At 60.3% G+C, this 26,751-nt stretch overlaps 1 protein-coding gene across 1 annotated transcript in view; it reads right to left on the bottom strand.

The window, feature by feature from the left end:
* Positions 1 to 6,118: 6,118 nt before the first annotated feature.
* Col26a1 (collagen type XXVI alpha 1 chain) overlaps positions 6,119 to 26,751 on the bottom strand; it is a 39,950-nt gene continuing 19,317 nt past the window's right edge. The window contains exons 3-12 of the mRNA XM_069989215.1: positions 26,550 to 26,647; positions 11,879 to 11,940; positions 10,766 to 10,931; positions 9,396 to 9,497; positions 9,079 to 9,231; positions 8,762 to 8,845; positions 8,195 to 8,229; positions 7,404 to 7,454; positions 7,033 to 7,117; positions 6,119 to 6,268 (exon numbers count right to left, since the gene is read on the bottom strand). Of these exons, the coding sequence (XP_069845316.1) occupies positions 6,129 to 6,268; positions 7,033 to 7,117; positions 7,404 to 7,454; positions 8,195 to 8,229; positions 8,762 to 8,845; positions 9,079 to 9,231; positions 9,396 to 9,497; positions 10,766 to 10,931; positions 11,879 to 11,940; positions 26,550 to 26,647 (976 nt within the window). The 3' untranslated portion in view covers positions 6,119 to 6,128. The remainder of the gene's footprint in view (positions 6,269 to 7,032; positions 7,118 to 7,403; positions 7,455 to 8,194; positions 8,230 to 8,761; positions 8,846 to 9,078; positions 9,232 to 9,395; positions 9,498 to 10,765; positions 10,932 to 11,878; positions 11,941 to 26,549; positions 26,648 to 26,751) is intronic.

Below are 26,751 nucleotides of genomic sequence, written 5' to 3' on the forward strand. Positions count from 1 at the left end.
GGAGGGGTGGAGGGTGGAGGGGTGGAGGATGGAGGGTGGAGGGTGGAGGGGTGGAGGATGGAGGGGTGGAGGGGTGGAGGGTGGAGGGGTGGAGGATGGAGGGTGGAGGGGTGGAGGATGGAGGGTGGAGGGTGGAGGGGTGGAGGGGTGGAGGGTGGAGGATGGAGGGTGGAGGGTGGAGGGGTGGAGGATGGAGGGTGGAGGGTGGAGGGGTGGAGGGGTGGAGGGTGGAGGGGTGGAGGATGGAGGGTGGAGGGTGGAGGGGTGGAGGGGTGGAGGGGTGGAGGAGGAGGGGTGGAGGGGTGGAGGGTGGAGAGGTGGAGGATGGAGGGGTGGAGGGGTGGAGGATGGAGGGTGGAGGGTGGAGGGGTGGAGGGGTGGAGGGTGGAGGGTGGAGGGGTGGAGGATGGAGGGTGGAGGGTGGAGGGGTGGAGGATGGAGGGTGGAGGGATGGAGGGGTGGAGGGGTGGAGGGTGGAGGGGTGGAGGGGTGGAGGATGGAGGGTGGAGGGTGGAGGGGTGGAGGGGTGGAGGATGGAGGGTGGAGGGTGGAGGGGTGGAGGGGTGGAGGGTGGAGGGTGGAGGGGTGGAGGATGGAGAGTGGAGGGTGGAGGGGTGGAGGATGGAGGGTGGAGGATGGAGGGGTGGAGGGGTGGAGGGTGGAGGGGTGGAGGGGGGAGGATGGAGGGTGGAGGGTGGAGGGGTGGAGGATGGAGGGTGGAGGGTGGAGGGGTGGAGGGGTGGAGGATGGAGGGTGGAGGGTGGAGGGGTGGAGGGGTGGAGGGTGGAGGGGTGGAGGATGGAGGGTGGAGGGTGGAGGGGTGGAGGATGGAGGGTGGAGGATGGAGGGGTGGAGGGGTGGAGGGTGGAGGGGTGGAGGGGTGGAGGGTGGAGGGTGGAGGGTGGAGGGGTGGAGGGGTGGAGGATGGAGGGTGGAGGGGTGGAGGATGGAGGGTGGAGGGTGGAGGGGTGGAGGATGGAGGGTGGAGGATGGAGGGGTGGAGGGGTGGAGGGTGGAGGGGTGGAGGGGTGGAGGATGGAGGGTGGAGGGGTGGAGGGGTGGAGGATGGAGGGTGGAGGGTGGAGGGGTAGGATGGAGGGTGGAGGGATGGAGGGGTGGAGGGTGGAGGGTGGAGGGGTGGAGGGGTGGAGGATGGAGGGTGGAGGGTGGAGGGGTGGAGGATGGAGGGTGGAGGGTGGAGGGGTGGAGGGGTGGAGGGTGGAGGGTGGAGGGGTGGAGGATGGAGGGTGGAGGGTGGAGGGGTGGAGGATGGAGGGTGGAGGGTGGAGGGGTGGAGGGGTGGAGGGTGGAGGGTGGAGGGGTGGAGGTGGAGGGTGGAGGGTGGAGGGTGGAGGGGTGGAGGATGGAGGGTGGAGGGGTGGAGGGGTGGAGGGGTGGAGGGTGGAGGGTGGAGGGGTGGAGGATGGAGGGGTGGAGGGGTGGAGGATGGAGGGTGGAGGGTGGAGGGGTGGAGGGGTGGAGGATGGAGGGTGGAGGGGTGGAGGGTGGAGGGGTGGAGGGGTGGAGGATGGAGGGGTGGAGGGGTGGAGGGTGGAGGGTGGAGGGGTGGAGGGTGGAGGGTGGAGGATGGAGGGTGGAGGGTGGAGGGGGTGGAGGGGTGGAGGGTGGAGGGGTGGAGGGGTGGAGGGTGGAGGGGTGGAGGGGTGGAGGATGGAGGGTGGAGGGGTGGAGGGGTGGAGGATGGAGGGTGGAGGGTGGAGGGGTGGAGGGTGGAGGGTGGAGGGGTGGAGGGGTGGAGGGTGGAGGGGTGGAGGGGTGGAGGATGGAGGGGTGGAGGGGTGGAGGGGTGGAGGGTGGAGGGTGGAGGGGTGGAGGGGTGGAGGGGTGGAGGGATGGAGGGTGGAGGGGTGGAGGGGTGGAGGATGGAGGGGTGGAGGGGTGGAGGGTGGAGGGGTGGAGGATGGAGGGTGGAGGGTGGAGGGGTGGAGGGGTGGAGGGTGGAGGGTGGAGGGTGGAGGGGTGGAGGGTGGAGGGGTGGAGGGGTGGAGGGTGGAGGGGTGGAGGGGTGGAGGATGGAGGGTGGAGGGGTGGAGGGGTGGAGGGTGGAGGGTGGAGGGGTGGAGGGTGGAGGGGTGGAGGATGGAGGGTGGAGGGGTGGAGGGGTGGAGGGTGGAGGGTGGAGGGTGGAGGGGTGGAGGGGTGGAGGATGGAGGGTGGAGGGGTGGAGGATGGAGGGTGGAGGGTGGAGGGGGTGGAGGGGTGGAGGGTGGAGGGGTGGAGGGTGGAGGGTGGAGGGTGGAGGGGTGGAGGATGGAGGGTGGAGGATGGAGGGGTGGAGGGGTGGAGGGTGGAGGGGTGGAGGGGTGGAGGATGGAGGGTGGAGGGTGGAGGGGTGGAGGGGTGGAGGATGGAGGGTGGAGGGTGGAGGGGTGGAGGGGTGGAGGGTGGAGGGTGGAGGGGTGGAGGATGGAGGGTGGAGGGTGGAGGGGTGGAGGATGGAGGGTGGAGGGTGGAGGGGTGGAGGGGTGGAGGGTGGAGGGGTGGAGGGGTGGAGGATGGAGGGGTGGAGGGTGGAGGGGTGGAGGATGGAGGGTGGAGGGTGGAGGGGTGGAGGGGTGGAGGGTGGAGGGTGGAGGGGTGGAGGGGTGGAGGGTGGAGGGTGGAGGGGTGGAGGATGGAGGGTGGAGGGTGGAGGGGTGGAGGATGGAGGGTGGAGGATGGAGGGGTGGAGTGGTGGAGGGTGGAAGGGTGGAGGGGTGGAGGGTGGAGGGTGGAGGGTGGAGGGGTGGAGGGGTGGAGGATGGAGGGGGGTGGAGGATGGAGGGTGGAGGGTGGAGGGGTGGAGGGTGGAGGGTGGAGGGTGGAGGGGTGGAGGGGTGGAGGGTGGAGGGTGGAGGGGTGGAGGATGGAGGGTGGAGGGTGGAGGGGTGGAGGATGGAGGGTGGAGGGTGGAGGGGTGGAGGGTGGAGGGTGGAGGGGTGGAGGGGTGGAGGTGGGAGGGTGGAGGGTGGAGGGGTGGAGGGGTGGAGGATGGAGGGTGGAGGGGTGGAGGGTGGAGGGTGGAGGGGTGGAGGGGTGGAGGTGGGGTGGAGGGTGGAGGGGGTGGAGGGGTGGAGGGTGGAGGGTGGAGGGGTGGAGGTGGAGGGGTGGAGGGTGGAGGGGTGGAGGTGGAGGGTGGAGGGTGGAGGGGTGGAGGGTGGAGGGTGGAGGGGTGGAGGGGTGGAGGGTGGAGGGTGGAGGGGTGGAGGGGTGGAGGTGGGGTGGAGGGTGGGGGTGGGGGTGGGGTGGAGGGTGGAGGGGTGGAGGGTGGAGGGGTGGAGGATGGAGGGGTGGAGGGGTGGAGGGTGGAGGGTGGAGGGTGGAGGGGTGGAGGTGGTGGAGGGTGGAGGGTGGAGGGGGGGTGGAGGGGTGGAGGGGTGGGTGGATGGGGGGTGGAGGGGTGGAGGGGTGGAGGGTGGGGGTGGGGTGGAGGGGTGGGAGGGGTGGAGGGTGGTGGGTGGAGGGTGGGGTGGAGGGGGTGGAGGGGGTGGAGGGGTGGAGGGTGGGGGGTGGGGGTGGGGTGGGGGTGGAGGGGTGGAGGGGTGGGGGTGGGGTGGGGTGGTGGGTGGAGGGGTGGAGGGGTGGAGGGGTGGGGGTGGTGGGTGGAGGGGTGGGGGGTGGGGAGGGGGTGGTGGGGTGGTGGTGGGGGTGGGGGGGTGGGGGGTGGAGGGTGGGGGGTGGGGGTGGGTGGTGGGGGGTGGGGGTGGGGGGTGGAGGGGTGGGGGTGGGGGTGGTGGGGTGGAGGTGGGGTGGGTGGTGGGGGGTGGGGGGGTGGGGGTGGGGGTGGGGGTGGTGGGGGTGGGGTGGGGGTGGTGGGGTGGGGGTGGGGGGGTGGGGGGGTGGGGGTGGGGGTGGGGGTGGAGGGGTGGGGTGGGGGGTGGGGGTGGGTGGGGGGGGTGGGGTGGGGGTGGGGGTGGGGGTGGGGGGGGTGGTGGGTGGGGGTGGAGGGTGGGGGGTGGGGGGTGGGGGTGGGGGTGGTGGGGTGGTGGGGTGGAGGGGTGGGGGGTGGGGTGGTGGGGGGTGGGGGTGGGGGGTGGAGGGGTGGTGGGGTGGAGGGTGGGGGGTGGAGGGTGGTGGGGTGGGGTGGAGGGTGGAGGATGGAGGGGTGGGGAGGGGTGGAGGGGTGGAGGGTGGAGGGGGGTGGAGGATGGAGGGTGGAGGATGGAGGGGTGGAGGGGTGGAGGGTGGTGGGGTGGAGGGGTGGAGGATGGAGGGTGGAGGGTGGAGGGGTGGAGGGGTGGAGGGGGTGGAGGGTGGAGGGGTGGAGTGGTGGAGGATGGAGGGTGGAGGGTGGAGGGGTGGAGGGGTGGAGGGCGGGCACTTGGCCTTTCACTACCCCGGTGAGGCGTTCTTGGCTCCGGCCTGTGAAGCTTCCCGTGTGTGTTTTGGGGTGTGTGGGTGAAGGGGGGCCGGGGCCGCAATAATCCCATTGGCGTGGGAGGCTCATGCTTGTGTCAGCTCACAGCGTGGATTCCATGGGGGGCTGGCGTGTGGGGAGCCGGGGTGCAGCAGGAGCGGCCTCGTCCCAGGCCCAGCCTCACGCCCAGCGCCGCGGCTCTGGGGTGCAGCTGCGCGGGGCACCAGCAGCGCTCAGCCCGCCCTGCAGCGGCCCAGCCGGGCCGGGGAGCCGCCCAGGGCACCCTCAATCCTCACTAGAAATAAAACACCAGCTTCAGGCAGAGGCGGGCCCAGCTGGGGCGGGGGGGGGGGGACACACATGTGTACCCCAAGCTCCTCCTGAAGGAAGCAGGACGGGGAGGGAGGGACAGAAGGGGGATGGAGGGGGGGGACGGAGGGGGGGAGAGCCTTCATAACCCCTGCTCTGAAAATGGCTCAAGGCCTGGCCAGCCAGAGAATATTCCAGAACTCCCTGCCTGGCATTCGGCTTCAGGCTCCCATTACCTGCTGTGAGCCAGGCAGGGGTGAAGTCGGGGTGCGGGGGCGGGGCAGGGCTATGTGTGGGGGAGTCAGGTGTTCCATCAGCAAACCTGGGGTCCCGCCGGGCACTGGCGGCTGCCTTCATCCTAGCTACTCCGGAGGCTGACATCGGAGGATCGTGGTTGAAAGCCAGCCCGGCAGGAAGTCTGCGAGACTCATCTCCAATAAATCACAAAACCCGGAGAGCGCTGGCCTTGAGCTGAAGAGTGGGGGACAGCACCCAGGCCTGGGGTTCAAGCCCCACGACCCACCAAAAACCAAAAACCCCTGGGAACCATCCTGGGCTCCCCAACCCTCCCTCCTCTCCCCATGACAGGCCCAGCCTCACTCTACCGTGTTCTCATCAGGCTACTGGACTTGGGGTCCCCCCTCCCACCCCCAGCAGGCAGCCTGAGGCTACCGTGCCCTCCCCCACAGCCACACCCCAAAAACAGACTCCAGTGGGGGAGCACCTTTATTGTCAGATACAGTGACATCGCCACGAGGCCGCGGGGGGAGGGGCGGTTGTCAGCGGGGGGGGGGGGAGTGGGGGGCCAGGACCGGCCTGGGGTGGGGGGGGGCAAGGGAGACACCCCAGGAACCCCAGCACCGTCCACTCCAAGTCCCCAGGCCTGGCCACAAGGAGGCAGCACCAAGGCCAGGTAGGGGGCAGAGGGGGGTCCCAGAGGTGCCCCCTGCCTGAGATGGGGTGGGGGGCGGGAGACCCCATGACCGAGGGCCCCCCTGGGGGCTGGGGGCGGCCGTGTCAGGGCCAGGCAGTTTCAGGTGGATTGTACCCCGAAGCCCCCCCACCCCGTTGGTCTCCGAGTCCATGGAGTCCATGGGGGAATTCATGGGGACCCCAGCACTGAGAGCCGATCTCGGGCCCAAGGCCATGGGCTGAGGATGGGGGGCTGAGGATGGGTGGACCCCACGTGTCCACTGTGCAGGACCGGCCTGTTCCCCCCTACCGCCCGGCCCCGGGGTGTCATCCTCATGAAGAGGGGGCCCCACGGGCGGGAACCCCACTTCCAGCTTTGGCAGCTGAGAGGTCTGGATTCAAATCCTACCCGCGCTGCCGTTTGGGGTGCACGGCAGGCCCGCCTCTGACGGGTTACATGTGGGACAGCAGGGGCCACGGGCCAGACCCCCTGCCTGGCCCAGCGCCCCCAACGGGCCAGGCTTCCAGTGGGGGCAGGGGACCCCGGCGCTCACCGCCGGCCCGGCCGGGCGCTGCCCGGCCCAGGGTCGGGGCCCAGCAGTCCCGCCAGGCCGCCGCCCCGCTTCATCTTCAGGTTGGCTCTGAGCGCCGCGTCCTGGCCAGAGCCGCCTTCCGGGGAGGCCAGGGGGTCTGGAAGGAGAGAGAGAGGGTGAGCACTGGGCAGCCGCGGGGCACCCCGAGGCACACGGTATGCCAAGCTCCTGCTCCAGGGAGGGGACCAGACCGCCTCCCCATCCATCCATCATTCATTCATTCATCCATGGAATCATTCATTCCTCCCTCCATCCCTCCATCCATGCAATCATTCATTCCTCCCTCCATCCCTCCATCCATGCAATCATTCCTCCATCCATCCATCCATCCATCCATGGAATCATTCATTCCTCCCTCCATCCATCCATCCATGCAATCATTCATTCCTCCATCCATCCATCCATCCATGGAATCATTCATTCCTCCCTCCCTCCATCCATCCATGCAATCATTCATTCCTCCATCCATCCATCCATCCATGCAATCATTCATTCCTCCATCCATCCATCCATCCATGCAATCATTCATTCCTCCCTCCATCCATCCATCCATGCAATCATTCATTCCTCCATCCATCCATCCATCCATGGAATCATTCATTCCTCCCTCCCTCCATCCATCCATGCAATCATTCATTCCTCCATCCATCCATCCATCCATGCAATCATTCATTCCTCCCTCCATCCATCCATCCATGCAATCATTCATTCCTCCCTCCATCCATCCATCCATGCAATCATTCATCTCATCACCCATGCATTCCTGTCTCCCAGGGTCCTCGCATGTGTGTGTGGGGGGCAGATCAGATGGGTGTGGTGGGGAGACTGAGGCAGGGGTGGGGAGGGGCCGGCGGGTCTCACCGTGGACGCCGATCATGTGCTCCAGGATGAGCACCCGCTCCGCCAGGATCTTCAGGGCCTCCCGGAGCTGCTGCACGCCCTCGCCCTGGGAGGGGAGGGGCCGGGTGGGCGCGGGGCCTGCGCCCCCCCCACGCCTGCGGCCCCCAGCCCCGGCAGCCCCCCACGCCTGCGGCCCCCAGCCCCGGCAGCCCCCCACGCCTGCGGCCCCCAGCCCCGGCAGCCCCCCACGCCTGCGGCCCCCAGCCCCGGCAGCCCCCCACACCTGTGGCCCCCAGCCCCGGCAGCCCCCCACGCCTGTGCCCCCCCATGCCTGTACCCCCCCAGCCCCAGCAGCCCCGGGCGCAGGAAGCCCAGAAGGCCGCAGCCATTACCTCTGCAGCGCTGCCCTTGTCCCCCTCATCCGCCTTGGCGCTGGGCTCCCCCTAAAGGCGAGGGAGTGCATGTGAACACGCGCAGGATGGGGGGGGGTCCCCAGCCCTGACTGCCCCGGAAGTCCTCAGAGCGCTCCTTCGGCCCGAGTTCACATCCCGGCTTTGCCACTGCTCTGCTGGGCTGCTGTGGCTCGCAACTGACCCTCTCTGGGCCCCAGCTTGGCGCTGTCTTCCAGCGCGTTGCAGGTGCTCAGCAGAATCACCCCCACTTTGTTGGGGGCACAAAGGGGGCTGCCTGCCCTCCAGGAGGCGGAGATAGGAGCCCCGAACACCGACCCCAGCCTCTCCATGTGCGGGGGTGGGGAGCCTCTGAGTGGTCTCTGTTTCCAGCCCCCTCCTTCCACCCACACCAGCCAGCCAGGAGGGGTGGATACAAGAGCATCATGGGATTGCCCCCCAAACCCACTCAGTCTGCCCCCTCCCTGTGACAGAAACCCACACTGGGGTCCCCAAGTGAAGCCCAGCCCACCTCGCCCCCTTCCCCTCCCCTCCCCTCCCTCTCCCTCCCTTCCCATGCGCTGCCTCAGACCCTTTGCACCTGCTGTTCCCTCTATCTGACTGGATGGGGCCCGGGGTGGGGTAGGGAGGGCGGGGCAGGGCAGAGGGAGCCCAGGGCATAGGGCTGACCGCCCCGCAGGCCCAGGGCCCTGCGCCCCCCTGCTCCACCCCCTCCCACGTGCCCACCCCAGTCCAGTGCCCCCACCCCTGCCCACCCCGCTCCAGGTCCTCACCTGTGGTCCAGGAGCTCCTGGGGGGCCCGGTGGACCTAAGGGCAGTCAGCAACAGTCACCTGGGCCAGCACAGCCCCTTGCCCGCTCCTCCAGGCCAAGAAGGTCCTCCCCACCTCGCACCCAGCACCCACCCTGGGTCTGAGTTCCGGGAGGAGGCATGGTTTGGTGACTGAAATCTGGGGAATGAGGAAAACTCTGCCCCCCCCACTCTCCTGCCCCCCCCACACCACTAGCTTCTGCCACAGCCTCGTCCACGTGGAGCCCACCTGGGTCTCAGACACCCCCCCCCCCAAGACTGGGCCGGGAGCCGGTCTAGCCTCTGCCTTCCTGGAAGCCAGGAGCCTCCCCTCCAGGCTCGGTTACCTGCAGTAGTCATGTATGTCTCCCAGATGGCTGGGATGACAGCACACACTGCTGTACCAGGCTTATGGATTGAGATGGGGTCTCACTAAGTTGTTGTCCAGCCCCCTCCCCAGGCTGACTGGAACTGCAATCCTCCTGATCTCTGTCCCGAGTTGCTGAGATTACAGGTGCACACACCCCATCCTATAGCTCCAGGCCACTCACCTGGGGGCCCGGGGGGCCCACGGGGCCCTGGGATGCCCGCCAGCACCGTGTCCACAACGGCAGGCACCAGCTGCGCGTCCCCGTCTGTGGGCAGCAGGGCGTGAGGCCTCTGGGGACCCCCCCCCCCCCCGCTCAGGGGCCGCCCCGCCCCCTCCCACGGCCACCTTGCCAGATGGGGAAACTGAGACTGGGAGGAAAGTGTGATCCGGGCTCAGGTCTCAGCACTCAGAGGTGGTCCCCGCTGCCCACGGGGGGGGGTCTGTCCATGGTGGGGGACGAGGGGGGCAGGTCCCCCACAGGGAGCCGGGGCCACTCACTGTCTTTGTCTGGGGGGGGCTGCAGGGAGTAGAGGGCTCCTTGCGGGCTGCTGGGCAGAACTCCAGGGCTGCCTGCTGGGCCGGGAGGTCCTGGGGGGCCGGGGCGCCCCATCTCTCCTGGAAGCCCTCGGGGCCCCGGGGGTCCTAGGAGCCCTGAAATGAGGAGAGGCATCTCCGAGGTGGGGGCCAGGCACAGCACAGGAGGGGAAACTGAGGGCCTGCTCTGCGGCCGATCAGGGGCCGTGCAGACAGTGCGGGCTGGGCCGCAGGGAGGGGAGGCAGGGCTCTTCCCGGGAGGTGCTGGGGCGGGTGCTTACCAGGAGGCCCCGCGGGGCCCTTCTCCCCTGCCTGGCCCCGATCACCTTTGGAGCCTGGGGGTCCTGCAGGCCCGGGGGGCCCTGGAAAGAGGAAGAGGTCACCTGAGAACTGATCTGACTGGAAGCCAGGCTCCCCAGACCCCCCACTTCGCTTCGGAGTGCATCTCGCATATGGGAAACAGAGGCTCAGAAAATCCAGGTCTCCCGCTCAAGGCTGCAGAGCAGAACCCCCCCCCTCAATGGTGACCCCCAAGGCCTCCATGTTTTGGGACATCTGCCAGGCCAGGGGGTCTGGAACGCTTCCTGCCCAGCCAGGGGTCACCCTGAGCCACAGGGACTTGGCTGGGGAACTGGGGGAGCCCCTACCGCTCAAATTCCCGCCTGAGAGGGGTGCGCCACCTGGTGTCCATGCCCGGAACTGCGCCTCCCTGGCAAGGTGTCAGGCCAGGGTCCTCAGGGCCCCCCTGCAGGCGCTGAGGGGTGGGGCTTGGGCTGTGGCAGGGGTCTCCCCTCCCCTCCCAGCTCTGCTGTGTGCACTGGCCTCTCACAATTGTCACTGATGACCTACGCTGTCACCCCTATCTGCCCCGCATACAGGCCCAGTGTTTTCATCTTTGATGTAATTGAGATGCTGGATGCGTCGCCTTCATAATCACAATTTCTTTTTTGGTGGGTTGTGGGGCTTGAACTCAGGGCCCCTCAGGGCCCCGGCGCTGTCCCTGAGCTCTTGTGCTCAAGGCTAGTGCTCTACCACTTTGAGCCACAGCGCCAACTTCTGTTTCTGGTGGTTCATTGGAGATGAGTCTCATGGACTTTTCTGCCCGGGCTGGCTTCGAACCTCAGTCCTCAGATCTCAGCTGCAGGAGCAGCTGGGGTTGCAAGCATGAGCCACCAGAGGTCTGGCTGAAGTTTTGTGTTTTCTTGTTGTTGTTGTTATTGTTGTTTTTTAATGAAGAAAAATGGGAAACTCCTGCTTTTCTGCGAAATTCCCTAGGTTTTTCTTCTTTTTATTTTTGGTCGGTCATGGGGCCTGAACTCTGGGCCTGGGCGCTGTCCCTCAGCTCTTCAGCTCAAGGCTAGCGCTCTACCACTTGAGCCACAGCACCACTTCTAGCTTTTTCTGCTTATGTGGTGCTGAGGTATCGAACCCAGGGCCTCACGCATGCAAGGCAAGCACTCTACCACTGAGCCACCTTCCCAGCTTCTTTTTTGTGTTAGCTCGGTTTCCAAATACCCCATAGGTTTCTATCTCTGGAGGGCCTCGTGTGTGTGTGTGTGTGTGTGTGTGTGTGTGTGTGTGTGTGTGTGTGTGCATGTGCGCATGTGTGTGTGCAGCCCAGGCCCTGTGGCTGGCCCCTCTGTCCCGGGGCCCCACTCACCCTCGGGGCCAGTGGGTCTTCTCCTCCAGGGCCCGGGGTGGGCGAGGGGGATGGCGTCCGGGAGGAGGTCCTCATTCCAGGGTGGCGGGCTGCTGCGGGGGGCCGGCAGGTGGTTGTCGGGGCTGGCGGGCTGCACGGGTGTCTCCAGCAGCAGCACCTGGGGGAGGATGGAGCGTCGGGCCTGGCTGGCGGCTGCACAGGGGGACATGGCCCCGCGAGCCCCCCATCCTCACCCCGTCACCCTGCACTCTCCCCGGGACCCCCCAACTAGAGCCATTGGATGCCACCCATCACGGACAGACCACCTCAGGCGGTCCTGGCAGCTCCCCGATGTTGGGGTGCCAGTGTGTCCCCTGCTCTGTCTGGGGATCTGACCGCGGTGGGGGGGGGCAGCTGGGGTGGGAAGAGGGTGACAAGATTGGTAAAACAGAAAAGTGGGGCCCTGGCCTCCCAGGATTCGTCCTCCCAGCTCAGAAGAGATAAAGACAAAGCTGGGGTCCCTGGCCCCCCTCCCCTTCCAGCTTTCTGCAGGGAACCCGTGGAGGAGGGGAGGGGATCCCGCGGCCCAGAGCCTCCCTGCCTTCAGCTCCTCTGGCCCCTAAGTTCCCTGGGCTTGCTCCCCCCCACCCTGACGCCTGGATGAAAGCTGGGGGCCCCCATCCCCCGGCCTGGCCAGGCCAGGCAGTTGGCACAGGAGCCACAGCTGTGCCCACACCCCCCCGGCACGCCGCCCCGTGCTCCACCACCCCTACCCGCACCCAGAGCGCCTCCTGAGAGCCTTTTCACTCAAAGCTAGCGCTCTACCACTTGAGGCACAGCGCCACTTCTGGTTCTCTGGTGGTTAATTGGAGATAAACATCTCACAGACTTTCCTGTGCAGGCTGGCTTTGAACTGCAATCCTCAGATCTCAGCCTCCTGAATAGCTGGGATTACAGGCGTGAGCACCGGCGCCTGGCATCCATGTTTCTTGCTCTTTGAGTCTCTCTGTCCCAGGAACCCCACTGAGCTTGAGAAGGTGGCCCAAAGCCTCAGAAGCCGAGGCCATCTGACCCACTGGGCTTCACAGAGTTCATGCGCCCACCCCCCCACCCCCCGGAGCTGACCTTGGCCTCCAGTGTGGTCAGACGCTCACTCATGTCACTGAGCCGGGTGCAGTTCATACATTCTGCAAGAGAAGGAAAACCAAGGTGAGGACAGCCTGGGAATAGGGATGGCCACTGGACGAGGCTCTGCCTGACCAGATATGAGGAAAACTCCTATTCAGGGCTGGGAAGGTGGCTCAGTGGTAGAGCGCTTGCCTTGCATGCATGAGGCCCTGGGTTTGATTCCTCAGCACCACATAAGCAGAAAAAAGCCAGAAGTGGTGCTGTGGCTCAGGTGGTAGAGCGCTAGCCTTGAGCTGAAGAGCTGAGGGACAGCATCCAGGCCCAGAGTTCAGGCCCCACAACCGGACCCCAACAAAACAAAACTCCTATTCATCCCTCAGGGCCCTACCTCAAGGCCCCTCCTTGCAACCTGCAGACCTATGAGCAGCCACAGCAAAAGACCATTCTCAGTGTTTTTTAGCCCAAAGCTGGGACCTTTAACCTGTGAGAATCAGGAGGGGGGTGTGTGTGTCTGTGTCTCTTTTGCCCATTGGTGACAGCACAGTCACAGAGCAGGAACTCAGTATCTCTTAGCTGATGAATAAAACACAAGACACCTAGCTTCTCACTTGAAAAGCCACAGTGTCCAGGGAGGAGGCATGCCTGTCATCCTGGCTGCAGGCTCAAGCCAACGGTGCCCAGCTTCTTGGATTATTCTTATCTCAAGAGTTAGGAATATATGTAAACAGGGCTAGGAATGCGGCTTAGTGGTAGAGTGCTTGCCTGGCATTCATGAGTTAGTGGTGTTGGGAGTGGAGCCTGGTGCCCTGGGTTCGATTCCTCAGCACCACATAAACAGAAAAAGCCAGAAGTGGCACTGTGGCTCAAGTGGTAGAGTGCTAGCCTTGAGCAGAGAGGCTGAGTTCAAGCCCCAGGATCGGCAAATAAACAGACAAACAATATATGCAAACAGATTGGAAAGCTATATGACAAAAGGCATAGTTACTAAAGCAAAAAATTATTAAAATAAAATCAAGCCAGGCGCCAGTGGCTCAGCCTGTCACCCTAACTACTCAGGAGGCTGAGATCTGAGGATCACATTTCAAAGCCAGCCCAAGCAGGAAAGTCTGTGAAACTCTTCTTTCCAATAAACCACCAGAAAACCAAAAGTAGCGCTGTGGCTCAAGTGGTAGAATGCTAGTCTTGAACTGAAGAGCTCAGGGACAGCGCCCAGGCCCAGAGGTTAAGCCCCATGACTGACAAAAATAAATAAATAAAAATCAATAAAAATAAAAATAATTCAATGGGGCTGGGAAGGTGGCTCAGTGGTAGAGCGCTTGCCTTGCATGCCTGAGGCCCTAGGTTCAGTTCCTCAGCACCACATAAGCAAAAAGAAAAAAAAGCTGGAAGTGGCGCTGTGGCTCCAGTGGTAGAGCGCTAGCCTTGAGCTGAAGAGCTGAGGGACAGCGCCCAGGCCCAGAGTTTAGGCCCCATGACCGGACCCCCCCCCCCCAAAAAAATAATTCAAGGTATTAGACCCACAGAATAGTGCTGAATTCAAGTCATGACACCTCACACTCCTGACTTTCAAAAGAAATTCCTTGGGCCTCACATTAGTGCATGTTTGCGCATGACGCTGAAGCTGGGACATGTATACAAGAGGCCTTTTCCTCTCCCCAGGCTGTGAAGTCTTCATGCACCAATCCTGAGCCTGGCACTGTGGCTCATGCCTGTAATCCCAGCTACTCAGGAGGCTAAGATCTGAGGATCACAGTTCCAAGCCAGCCCAGGTGGGAAGGTCTGTGAGATTCCCATTTCCAATGAATCCCCAGAAGAGGAAGAAAAAAAAAATGGAAGTGAAGCTTAGGTGGTAGAGCATTAGCCTGAAGTGAAAATGCTCAGGGAAAGCACTCGGGCCTTCAATTCAAGCCCCAGAACCAGCGTGCATGCGCACGTGCAACACACACACACTAAAACCCAAAACCAATGAGAATGGGGCTGCTCAAGACTAGCATTCCTGCCCAGCATGCACGGGCCCCAGGTTCCACTCCCAACACCACTAAATAAATGATATAACTCTTCAACTGGTGTGTGTGTGTGTGTGTGTGTGTGTGTGTGTGTGTGTTGTGTGTGTGTGTGTGTGTGTGTGTGTTCCAATACTGGGGCCTCCAGCGTGACTTTTTGGGGGGTGAACTAAGTCTCACAGACTTTCCCACCTGGGCTGGCCTCAAATCAGTCCTCCAGATCTCAGCCTCTGAGTAGCTAGGATTTACAGGCATGAGCCACCAGTGCCCAGCTTCAAGCCCCACAGTGGCCGGTGACAAGGTAGCACTAGTATTATGGGGGAGGGTGCAGCAGGCTCCCTGCAGGGCTGGGGTTCTGACCAGGAGGGGGCACCCATGTGTAAGGTCCGCTCCTGGATGGCTAGCAGACTCCACCCTCCTCACAGCAAAGTCTCCACCCAGTACCTGCGTTACCTAGGCAACTGGCACACCTGGAAGAGGTCACATCTGCATCTGCTGAGGTCACATCTGAATTTGATGTGGCCACACCTTTCCCCACCCAAACCCTAGATAAGGCCTAGCGCAGGCCCAGACGCTTTCTGTTCTTTTCTAGCTCTCTCTGTTCTTTGCCCTCTCTCTCTGCTCTTTTCTAGCTCTTTCCTCTCTTCAGCTCTCTCTCATTCCCAGGCCTTTCCCAGCCACGTGGAGTGCCAACCTTGCCTGGTCCCAGCAGGTCTATTGAATAAACCTACCCCTCACCTGAATACCACATGCATGCTGGTGCTGTTCTTACTTTCCTTACCTCTTTTTAAAAACCTAACACCATGTACCCCAGGCTGCGGGCAGTTGGGGCTCAACCTTCTGTCTTGGTGAGGAGACTCTGAAGGGCCTCCCGGCACAACAAGTATGTAGAAGCTAAACTGAGGCACAGACCCCAGCTGGGGCGTTGGGAGGGGGATGGGTGGGATGGGTTTTGAGGCTGGGTAGATGGACAGCAGGACTGGGGCTTTGAGAGCTAGACATTCACGAGCTGGAAGATCAGGGCTGGCTGTGTTGGCACAGACCTGTAAATCTCGGATCTTGGAGCCAGGTGGGGGAGGGTGGAGTTCGGGGGAGGGGAGGGAGGGACAGAAGAAGCATGGTTGGAGGCCAGTCTGGGCAAAAGTTAGCATGACTCCATCTTTGAACACATGGGCACGCCAGGCAGGCCTCTATTCCCAGCTACTCAAGAGACAGAGGCAGGGGCTGGGAAGGTGGCTCAGTGGTAGAGCGCTTGCCTTGCATGCCTGAGGCCCTGGGTTCGATTCCTCAGCACCACATAAGCAAAAAGAAAAAAGCCGGAAGTGGCACTGTGGCTCAAGTGGTAGAGCGCTAGCCTTGAGCTGAAGAGCTGAGGGACAACGCCCAGGCCCAGAGTTTGGGCCCCCCCCCCGAAAAAAAAGAGACAGAGGCAAAAGCATGAGACCCTATATCACAAAGAAGCAAAAGGCCTGGGGTGCGTGGCTCAGGTGGTGGAGGGCCCGCCCAGCAAGCAAGGGGCTTGGGCTCCGATCTCCAGTACCACTGAACCCCAAAACAGCAACAGCGTAGAGACCAGACTGGGCTGCCTGCTCGCCACCAGGAGGATCCTCAGTGGTTCCCAGCTACAGTGAGGAGTGAATTTTGGACTGGGGGCGGGCACAGGCTGGGGGTGGGGGCTGGGGAACATGCGAGGGGTGGGGGAGAATGTCAGCCTAGGAATCTCAGTGCGTGACCATGCACCTGCCCAGTGCCATCCTGCCAAATTCCAGCAACATCTGAAACCATCTAAGTGAGGCTGGGGAGCCTTTGCATGCCCCCTCAGAACCCCAAGTTGCAGTGTTCCCAGGGGACCCCTCCGGCTTGTTGGCTTAAGGAATTTGTCTCAGTACCCTGGGACCCCAGATGCTGCTTCTCCACCCCCCTCCCCAGGTTGGGCCCATGGAGCCTGGCCTGGTCCACACACACACCCCTCCCTGCATCTGTACGACCCTGTAACTTACTCATGGTTTTGGGGGGCTCCCCTCTGTACCCCCTCAAGCTGGAGCCACTGCCTCCCCCAGGGGGGCAGCTGGGAGGGGCTTGTTTCTGTATGTGCCCCCCCCCCTTCATCTTGGATTCGCGTGGTGCGATCCACATGGCTCCCAGCATGGGCATTGCCAGGCTCCTGCCTTGGGGTCCGGCATGGCTGCAAGGGTTGGGGTTCCAGGAGATGCCCCACCCGAGCCACAGAGGCCAGCTTCTAGAAGCAGCAGGGGAGAGTCAGAGCCCTGGCAGCAGACAATTGGGCTGACTCGCAAAATACTTCCCCTGGGTGCCCTGAGAGAGCCTGTCCGGGCTTTCCACACTCAGGGGCCCGGGCCTGGTGAGGGGGCCCTAAATTAGACTGACTGGTGGTGAGGTGGGGGGGAGAAGGGGGGCCTCTCCTGCCTATGGCACTGTGGGCCGGGGCCTCCCTGGTCGCTGGCAGGGACGCAGAGTCCTCTCCTGGCCGGCCCAGGGAGCGGCCTGTCCATCTCTGGGCTTTTGAGCCTCAGTTTCCCCATCTGGAGGAGAAGGTGTTTGGCCTATAAGACAGAAAGTCCCCTCCTTTTCCAACAGGCCCTGTGAGGCATGGAAACAAAGCTGGGGCGGGGGGGGGGGGGCAGGGATCTTCTGCTGGATCTAGAAGTTTCTCTAAGTTTTTTTGGTTTTAATTTTTTTTTTTTTTAATGTACTTGTCCTAAGTCTTGAACTCTGGGTGCTGTCCCTCAGCTGTTCAGCTCAGGGTGAGCGCTCTACCACTTGAGCCACAGCGCCACTTCCAGTTTTCTGATGGTTTATTGGAGATAAGAGTCTCATGGACTTTCCTGGCTTTGAACTGTGATCCTCAGTCTCAGCCTCCTGAGTAGCTAAGATTAGAGGTGTGAGCGACTGGTGCCTGGCATGTCCTGAGCTTTTGTGCTCAAGGCTAGTGCTCTAGCACTTGAGCCACCGCTCCGACACAGACCTCTTCCTCCTCTGGAGAGGGCAGAGTGACCAGGAGCTGGGTCAAGTCCTTCCCTGCTGTGCAGCTGTGTGACCCAGGCTGGGCCGCAAGACTTCTCCTGCCTCGGTTTCCCCAAATGTGAGGTGGGAGGGATGAGCTAGATTCCATCCCGTCCCCCCCCCCCCCACTGAGGCCAGCCCAGCCTCCACTTCATGCTCACATGATCTAGCTGAGCCAATGAGAATCCTGCCCTGGGTCCCAGGCACCGGCCCTGCCTTCACTCACGAAGCACCTGGACAGGGATCAAGCCTTAACAGGGACCCGCTAGGATGAAGTTCTGGAAGAATCTGCATCCCAGTGGGAAATGATCACGGATGTCATCATACAGTAAACTACGCAGTGCAGCAGAATAAAGAAGCAGGGTGCGGAGGGGTGCCGGGTGGGGGGGAGGGCTACACTGAGGAGGGAAGAGGGGTCCTGCATTGGCAGGTGGAAGAAGAGGGGAGGGGGCAAGGGACAGTGGAAGAGTGAACCAAAGGACAAAAGGGAAAGGAAGAAGATTCTAGAAGTTTCTCAGGGTGGGTGGGAGCCACAGAGGCGTGAGGCCTCACATCCCTGAAAATAGATGCAGCTGCTCCCCAGTGCCCTGTGCATTTCAAAATAAGGGGGGAAGTGGGGAGCACTGGCAACCTCCATCTACTCCCCATGAGTCCTGGCGGCCCTGCTCCACTCCAAACCTGGGCTCCCACAGCCACGGGGGCTCAGGGGGAAGCCAGGACACGGAAGATATGGTTGGGGCCACCGGGACCTGCATCCACCCCAAGGCCAGGCAAGGGCGGGGCCCCACACCTCCTGCCCCCCACGATCTCTCTCTGCATATATCTGTCGTTCACTGTCTCTGTCTTGATTCGGTCTCTGTCTCATCTCTGTCTGTCTCTCTTCATATGTCTGTCTGTCTCTGTTTCTCTCCCCCCGCCCCTCAATGGGGGCCTGGGCACTGTCCCTGAACTCCTTTTGCTCAAAGCTAGCACTCTGCCACTTGAGCCACAGCACCACTTCTGGCTTTTTCTGCTTATGTGGTGCTGAGGAATCGAACCCAGGGCCTCAGGCATGCAAGGCAAGCGCACTACCACTGAGCCACCTTCCCAGCCCTCTGTTTCTCTTTCTGTCTCATCTCTGTCTCTGCCTATGTCTGTCTTGTCTCTTTGCCATCTGTCTGTCTGTCTGTGTCTGTCCCCCAGGAAGGCATGGGTTCTGGGAAGCATTGAGGCCAAATGGCTGGATTTCAAGTGTGATCTTCAAAGCTTTCACACACGCTGGACGCTCGTGTGGGGGCCAGCTTCCACGCACGCCTGCAGATGCTCCCCAGGAACCAGACTCTGGGGTGCCATGCAGCAGAGAGCGGTGCAGGACCCCTCCACCTGCCCACACCCCAGCGACCCCCCCCAGCCTGGATCCCCAAAACACAAGAGTTTCTGCCTTGGCCGGGCGCCGGTGGCTCACGCCTGTAATCCCAGCTACTCAGGAGGCTGAGATCTGAGGACCGCGGTTCAAAGCCAGCCTGGGCAAGAAAGTCCATGAGACTCTTATCTCCAATAAACCACCAGAAAACTGGAAGTGGCACTGTGGCTTAAGTGGTAGAACACCAGTCTTGAGCTGAAGAGCTGAGGGACAGCGCCCAGGCCCAGAGTTCAAGCCCCACGACCGACCAAAAAAAAAGAGTTTCTATCTTGGGAAGACGTGTCCTCCATATTCCTCCGAAGCTGCGGCCCCCACTCTACCTCGGACCTCGGTCCCAGCTGCGTAGAGGCACAGGTCACCAGGATCATGGCTCTATCAGCCCTTATAAAAAGCTGCTGAGACCCCATCTCAACAACCAAGTTGAGTATGATAGTGCATGTCAAGCTACTTGGGAACAGGACTGAAATTTTTTTTCGTCAGTCATGGGGCCTGAACTCTGGGCCTGGGCGCTGTCCCTCAGCTCTTCAGCTCAAGGCGAGCGCTCTACCACTTGAGCCACAGCGCCACTTTCAGTTTTTTGAGTGTTGTCTCAATGACTTTCCTGCCCAGGTTGGCTTTGAATGGTGATCTTCAGATCTCAGCCTCCTGAGTACTAGGATTACAGGCGTGAGCCAGCGGCTCCCAGCCTTCGAGTGAGACTTTTGAAGGCTGGGACTGACAGCTATGGAACCCTCAGAGTCCCCGGCCTCCCACACTCCCGCGTGTATTTTCCTGTCCACTGAGCTCCACCCCCAGAGACACCCTGACGATTTAAAGAGCTTGTTTTGGGGAGCAAGGGAAATTGAGTCAAGGTGCCCTGGAAGGTTGGGAAGCGGTGGGCATGGGTGGGACCAGCGTTGGGGCTGCATGTGGTGGGTGACATCGCAGTGCTGCGTGCCGGTGATGATGCGGGGCTCAGGGCTTGTTTGGGGGGGACCTAATGGCTTCACATTCGTGGCAGATGACATGGGGCCTCTTTCAAACAATCCTCCCTCCCCCTGCCATCGCTGTTCTGGGGACCAGAATACCCTCAGGTCAATTACTGTATGAAACCCCAGCAGTAACTTGGGGTGTCTTTGCAGAAAGCAACTTGGAAGCAGCAGGCAGGGGGGCCCTGGGTGTGTTGGGCGCAGTGCTCCGGTACAACCATGTCCCAAACCCAGCCAAGGCCACACTCACCGCCTGCAGGGCTCCGGCCACTGACAGGGCGGCTGAGGCCCCGTCATGTGGGAGCCAGGGGACAAGCCCAGTCAGGTGATCCAGGCCCCCCAGCCTGGACTAAATGCACACCCTCCACCACTGGGCAAACCTGCAGAGTGCAGGCAAGCTGACAGCGCCCAATAGCCACCTCTGGGGAGTGGGGTTCACAGCCGGAGCCTGGGGCAGAAGGAAGAGGCATTGGAGGGGCTCAGAACTCCAGCTTTCTTGCCCAAACCTCAAAGGGACTGTCCATTTGCATTATGAACGGAGGCTTGGCGTCAACAGTGAGGCTAGAGAATTGGGACGGACCCTACTGTGCCACAAATTCTTTTATTGTTGTTGTTCTTTTTGGGTATTTTTGTGCTGGTTGGGGGCTTGAACTCAGGGCCTGGGTGCTGTCCCTGAGGTTTTTCAGTTAAAGCTAATGCTCTACCACTTTGAGCTGCAGCGCCACTTCCGGTTTTCTGGTGATCAGTTGGAGATAAGAGTTTCACAGGGACTTTTCTTTTCTTTTTTTTTTTTTGTCGGTTGTGGGGCTTGAACTCTGGGCCTGGGCGCTGTCCCTCAGCTCTTCAGCTCAAGGCGAGCGCTCTACCACTTGAGCTACAGCGCCACTTCCGGTTCTCTGGTGGTTTATTGGAGATAGGAGTCTCATGGTCTCTCCTGCCGGGGCTGGCTTTGAACCGCGATCCTCAGATCTCAGCCTCCTGAGTAGCTAGGATTACAGGCGTGAGCCACCAGCGCCCGGCTTCACAGGGACTTTTCTGCCGGGGCTACCTTCAAACTGCGATCCCCAGACTTCAGCCTCTCGGGTAGCTTGGATGACAGGCATGCACCCCAGCACCCAGCTTCTATTTTCTTATTAGTTAAGGTAGATAATCTTCTCTGGCTAACTTTCAGTCACGCATAAAGAAATAACACATAGCACATGTCGCTGTGGTGCAGTCCGTGGTTTTAGGTGTCCACTGAGGGGGAGGTGTTTTGAATGTGTTCTCTATCTGTACAGAGGGTGCCTGAGCCATGCATAGTGACGCACACCTGTAATACCAGCCTGAGGGTGGCCGAGGCAGAAAGATCATGAGTTGGAGGCCAGCTTGGGCGATACAGCTAGATTCTGTCTCAAAAATAAAAGTCAGGGGAGAAGAGAACCTCTCCTATTTGTTTTTCATAAAAGCACACATGTATCATTATATATATATTTTTTAAGACTTTAAAAAAACTCTTAATAAGCCAGGTGTCAGTGGCTCACACCTGTAATCCTATAATCAGGAGGCTGAGATCTGAGGATGGCAGTTTAAAGCCAGCCCGGGCAGGAAAGTCCGTGAAACTCTTATCTCCAATAAACCATTGGAAAACCAGAAGTGGCGCTGTGGCTCAAGTGGTAGAGCGCGCGCCTTGAGCTGAAGAGCTGAGGGACAGCGCCCAGGCCCAGAGTTCAAGCACCATGACCGACCGAAAAAAAACAAACAAACCAACAAACCCTCTTAATAGCCATATTTTCAGGCATGGGTAGTTCTGACAGTTCACTGCCTGTATTTAAAAATATTATCTTGTCGGGCACTGGTGGCACATGTCTGTTGTCCTAGGTACTCAGAAGGCTGAGATTTGAGGATCAGGATTCAAAGCCAGCCTGGGAAGGAAAGCGTGTGAGACTCGGATTGTTGATAAACCAGCAAAAAAAAAGCTGGAAATGGAGCTGTGGCTCAAGTGGCAGAGTGCTAGCCTTGAGCACAAAAACTCAGGGACAGCATCCCAGGCCCTGAGTTCAAATCTCAGGCCTCTCATACACACTATCCCTGGATTGGAGAGCATCTGTGTCCTTTCCCATGCCCCCCTCCCTCACCCTGCCCAAGTCTTTCCCCCCCTGGAATTCAGCCCCACCTACCCCAGCCTCCACCAGGCCTCCCCGAACTCCCTGCATCTGGGGCTGTCAGCGCTGCCCTCCCCCCGCCCCCCAGCTGGGCCCAGGGTCTCGGTGCCGCCTACTGACCAGGGGTCCCCAGGTACCTGGAGACCTGCCCGCAGGCCTCACAACCAGTCACCCAGAGTCCAGTCTCCACACGGCTCACACTAATGTCCGGGCCTCCATCCGGGGCTGGGTGGCTAGGCGGGAGGAAATGGGGTGGGTTGTAAAGATCACCCCTTGAGGCGGCCCGTGGGGGGCAGGCCGCGAGGGCTGCAGGCCTGGCCAGGATTAACAACAGATGTTAGGCGCTAACGTGGATGTGTGTGCTAATCTAAAGCAACTGCGTGCCCCCCCCAGGAATTCCACACATACGCCCCAGCCTGTCCCACAGCTGCCGCCATGGCCCCACCCCTCTCCGCAGGGCCACCTGGGGCCCCCACCCCCTCTGAAGCCTCCGGGGGTACAAGATGGGGGAGTGGGTACCATGTCAGCTGGGTTCTTTAGGGGGGTGAATGGGGGGGGTGTCAGATCTGCGGAGGAGTGGGAGAGCTGGGGGACCATGGGACCGGCCTCAAGGCACAGGTCTGAGACCATCCTAGCCCCCCTCCTTCCCATCCTCACAGCCGGGCCCTGGGCATCTGCTCCCAGCACCATCCATTCTAGAACAATCCATTCTGTTTCCAACGAAGAGCCGCTGCCCTGTGCCTCTTCCTGGCCAGGCTCCTGGTGAAGCAGGCATGGGTGTGCCCCCAATATGAGACAGACAGACAGACAGAGACAGACAGACAGACACAGAGACAGGGAGACAGAAACAGAGATGAGAGAAACTGGGCACCAGGAGCTCACACCTGTAATCCCAGCTACTCAGGAGGCTGAGATCTGAGGATCGCAGTTCAAAGCCAACCCAGGCAGGAAAGTTCATGAGACTTGTATCTCCAATTAACCACCAGAAACCGGATGTGACGCTGTGGCTCAAGCAGTAGTGTGCTCGCCTTGAGCTGAAGAGCTCAGGAACAGCGCCCCAGCCCAGAGTTCAAGACCCACGACCGACAAAAGAGAGAGCGAGCTGAGTGGGAGCAAGCACTGCTCAGGATGGGCTCTGTGTCTCGTTTTTGCTCCTTCAGTCCCGTTGTGGCGGGTCACCTGACATTGGGCAGAGGCCTGGAGCTCTGGCAAACACAGCACGATGCCAGAGTCTCACCGCTGTGGCCCGTACACCAGGTTTTTACGGGGTGTTTAATTGCTTCTTAGTCAAATTAAAATACTTTCTTCCATTAGCTCTACAAATCAAGAGTTTCATTTTGCCCCTGGGATGGCAGAAGCCCCCACCCAGCCCACAGCCCTGCGCTGTGAGCCTGGCCCAGGGCGCTGGCCCTATCCAAGCGCTGTTGGCATGCGTGGCAGGTGCACACGTACCTGCCCACTCTCCTGAAACCCGGCTGAAGGGTTGTGTTTGCTTGAGAGACCAAGATGGATGCTGACAAAGGGCGCCACTGTGGCAGGATTGTGAGCCAGGTGCTGCGCCTCACGTCTGTCATCCCAGCTACTCAGAAGGAGGCTGCGATCTGAGGATCTGGGTTTGAACCCGCCCAGGGAAAATGTTGCAAGACCCCCATCCCAACCCAAGGTGGGTGCGGTGACAATGTTCCTGCCACTCCAGCTAGGATGGTAAGCGTACAAGGAAAGCAGCAGTCCTAGGCAGGCCTACGTAAAAACAAGATGCTGACTACAAACAGCCTGAGGAAGATAGCATGGAGGTGTCATCAGCAGATGGCCCTGAGTTCAAATCCCAGTACCGCCAAAAACAGAAGCGGGGGAGCATGGCTCAGCAGAAGGAAGACACACCTCGACCCCTCCCGGTCCCCTCCCGGTCCCCCATCCTTGAGCGCCACCTTGGAAAGCAGGCAGTGAAATACTGATTTCCACACTGCTGCTCCCCATTGCCCCTTCTTCTCTTCCCCACTTGGATCTAATGGCTGGTGAGGACCTGCTCTGATCCCAGCACTTGGAGGCTCAATGGGTGGGGAGTTCAAGGGCAGCCTGGACTCTATAGTCGCTTGTTTGCTTGAAAACTCCTCTAGGCTGGGAAGGTGGCTCAGTGGTAGAGTGCTTGCCTCGCATGCATGAGGCCCTGGGTTCGATTCCTCAGTACCGCATACACAGAATAAAAACAGAAGTGGCGCTATGACTCAAGTGGTAGAGTGTTAGGCTTGAGCAAAAGAAGGTCAGGAACAGTGCCCAGGCCCTGAGTTCAAGTCCCAGGACTGACCAAAAACAAAAAATAAAAATAAGCAAACAAAAAAAAAGAATGTTTCACTAGCCGAAGGCATGGCTGTAATTCTAGCTACTCAGGAGGCTGAGATCTGAGGATTACAGTCCAAAGCCAGTGTGGACAGGAAAGTCCATGAGACTCTTATCTCTAATGAACCAGCAGAAAAGTGGAAGTGGCACCATGGCTCAAATGGAAAAGCGCTAGCCTTCAGCTGAAGAGCTGAGGGACAGCGCCCAGTCCCAGAGTTCATGCCCCATGACCGACAAAAAACAAACAAAAAAACCCACAAAACTCCTCTATGAAAATACCATATCAAACAAGAACCAGGAGCAGCCGGGCAGAAGCGGGTGCCCTGTTGATGGCTGGTATCTCAGCTAGGAAAAAGCGAGTTGATTGTCCTAACTCTGGGTCCTGATGTCAGAATCGCGTTGACTTGCCAGACATCAGAGAACTGATGCCAGAAGGAGGTAGTGACATCAGAAGAAATCTCAACTGCACTGATTTTCTTGCCCAAAAGAATGTCCCTTAAGGAAGTGGCGCTGTAGCTCAAGTGGTAGAGCGCTCGCCTTGAGCTGAAGAGCTGAGGGACAGCGCCCAGGCCCAGAGTTCAAGCCCCACGACCAACAAAAAAAAACAAAAACAAAAACTATAATGCCCCTTAAACTGGACAGGGTAGCTCAGCCTGTAATCCTAGCTACTCAGGAGGCTGAGCTCCCAAGCAGATCACAGTTCAAAGCCAGCTCAAACAGCAAAGTCCATGGAAGTCTATTTTTCCCCCCAGTCCTGAGGCTTGGACTCAGGGCCTGGGCACTGTCCCTGAGCTTCTTTTGCTCAAGGCTAGCACTTGACCACTTGAGCCACAGCACTTACTTCTGTCTTTTTCTGTATATGTGGTGATAAGGAATTGAACCCAGGGCTTCATGCATGCTAGGCAAACACTCTACCACTGAGCCACATTCCCAGCCTTCATGGGAGTCTTTATCTCCAGTTAACCAATAAAAGGCCAGACATGGTGCTGTGGTTCAAGTGTGTAGAGTGCCAGCCTTGAGCACAAGGCTCAGGGACAGTGCCTAGGCCCTGAGTTCAAGCCCCAAGACTGGTGCAAAAAAAGAAAGACGAAAGAGGGAAAGAGAGAGAAAAAAAGAGAGAGAAAAGGAAGGGGGAGGGAGGAAGGAAGGAAGGAAGGAAGGAAGGAAGGAAGGAAGGAAGGAAGGAAGGAAGGTAGTTGGCAGGCAGGCCTTCACAGCACGAGGTGACTTTCCCTTCCCATGCGCCCAGGGTCCCCTGAGCTTCCTTTGCCATCTCTGGGATGCAGCATCCAGTGTGGTGTCCAGAAACCAGGTCCTTGGCTCATGTGAACATGTGCCATCCCCAGCTTTAATGACTACCATGGCTGGCCACAGTCACAAACATGACCATCGTGTTCCTAAATTCTCTGCAGAGCAGCAGAGCGGCCTCCTTCTAGGTGGAGTCTCTGGGGCCTATGCCTTCCGCCAGACACAGACTGGGAGGAGGAAAGGTCAGCCTGGTGCTGGCCGCACATCCATCAGGCCTGTGCCTGGATGCCCTGGCCACGCCCCCTCACCCTGGGCCTGGCCTGGCCCACGTGGGGGCCCAGAGGGTACGTTTCCAGCTGGGAACAAACAAAACAATAATAATAATAATCTCAGTCAAAGGTCTCTCCTAGTAATTGAGTCTGCCAGTCTCCCTCCCTCCCTCCCTTCCTTCCTTCCTTTGAGGAGACAGGTTAAGGCTCAATTCTTTCCAAATTAACACCTAGTGCTCACCTGGGAAACCACAAGTCCAACTATGCTTTAGGAGCAAACCCAGCAACCCAAGGCCGAGGGATTTACAGACCCATCCCAATCAGGTGCACAAGCTTAGTGTTGCAAACACCAGAAATCTCACGGCTTCCTAGAACATGGGAAAACAGAATCGCTTTTACATGTCCCTCAGAGTTGAGAGAGAGTGAGGGAGAGACAGGAAGAAGGAAGAGGAGAAAAAAGAGGAAGAAAGAGAGGAGGGAAGGAGGGAAAACGGAACTGTGACCCAAGTGAAAAGTATCAACGTAAATAATCTCCAAGGTGATCTAGACATTGAATGAAAGAGAAAGACTTAGAAGCATATATACATACATATATATATATATATATATATATATATACACACATATATATATGTAAGTAAAACATACATGTCCTCCGATATAAAATAAGCTAAAAGCTGGGCACTGGTGACTCAGGCCCATAGTCCTAGCTACTCGGGAGGCTGAGATGTGGGGATCACAGTTCAAAGCCAGCCTGGGCAAGAAAGTCCTAAGACTCTTCTCTCTCCAATAACGTACTAAAAAATAAAAAGTAAAAACAAAAAGGGGTAGAGCACCAGCCTTGAGCAGAAAAAGTAAGGGGCAGTGGCCAGGCCATGAGTTCAAGCCTCAGTACTGCCCCAAACAACAACAACAAAGCTGGAGCCCCGATGGCTGCACCCCTGCTCCTCAGCCCTGGTCGCGGGTCTGACAGGGCCCAGGCCCGGTGGCCTCCGCTGACATCCACCTTCATGGTGCCGGGTGGTTCCGTGGGCTGCAGATGAATGGCCACATCTGCATTTGCTCAGATGACTGCAGCCCCAGCTCAGGGCTACTCCTCCATCCCTCCACTCACCGGCCCCAGGCAAGCCGGAAGCCACGCCCAGGCCCTGGGCAGGGCTGCCCACAGCCTGCAGCATGCCAGTCAGAGGTGGGTGGGCCAGGGAATTTCCAGTCACGGAGCAATCCGGCAGGAGCTGGGCAGGACAGAGACAAACCCCACGCCTGGCACACTCACCCTCCTCGCAGTTGACCCCCGTAAACCCGGGGCAGCATCGCCATTCCAGTGCGGTCACCGTGCGGTAGGACGTCCTGTACGTGGGTCGGATGAGGGTCCTGGACACAAGCACAAGGTCAGCGCCTGAGACGCCCGCCCCTCCCGTCCCCAGCCGGTCTCTGCAAGAAGGACTCTGCGTTCCCCAGCGGTGTGGGAGAGGCTG

Source organism: Dipodomys merriami, unplaced genomic scaffold (genome assembly GCF_024711535.1).
Source record: "Dipodomys merriami isolate MVZ:Mamm:240054 unplaced genomic scaffold, mDipMer1.0.p SCAF_373, whole genome shotgun sequence".
NCBI lineage: Eukaryota > Metazoa > Chordata > Mammalia > Rodentia > Heteromyidae > Dipodomys > Dipodomys merriami.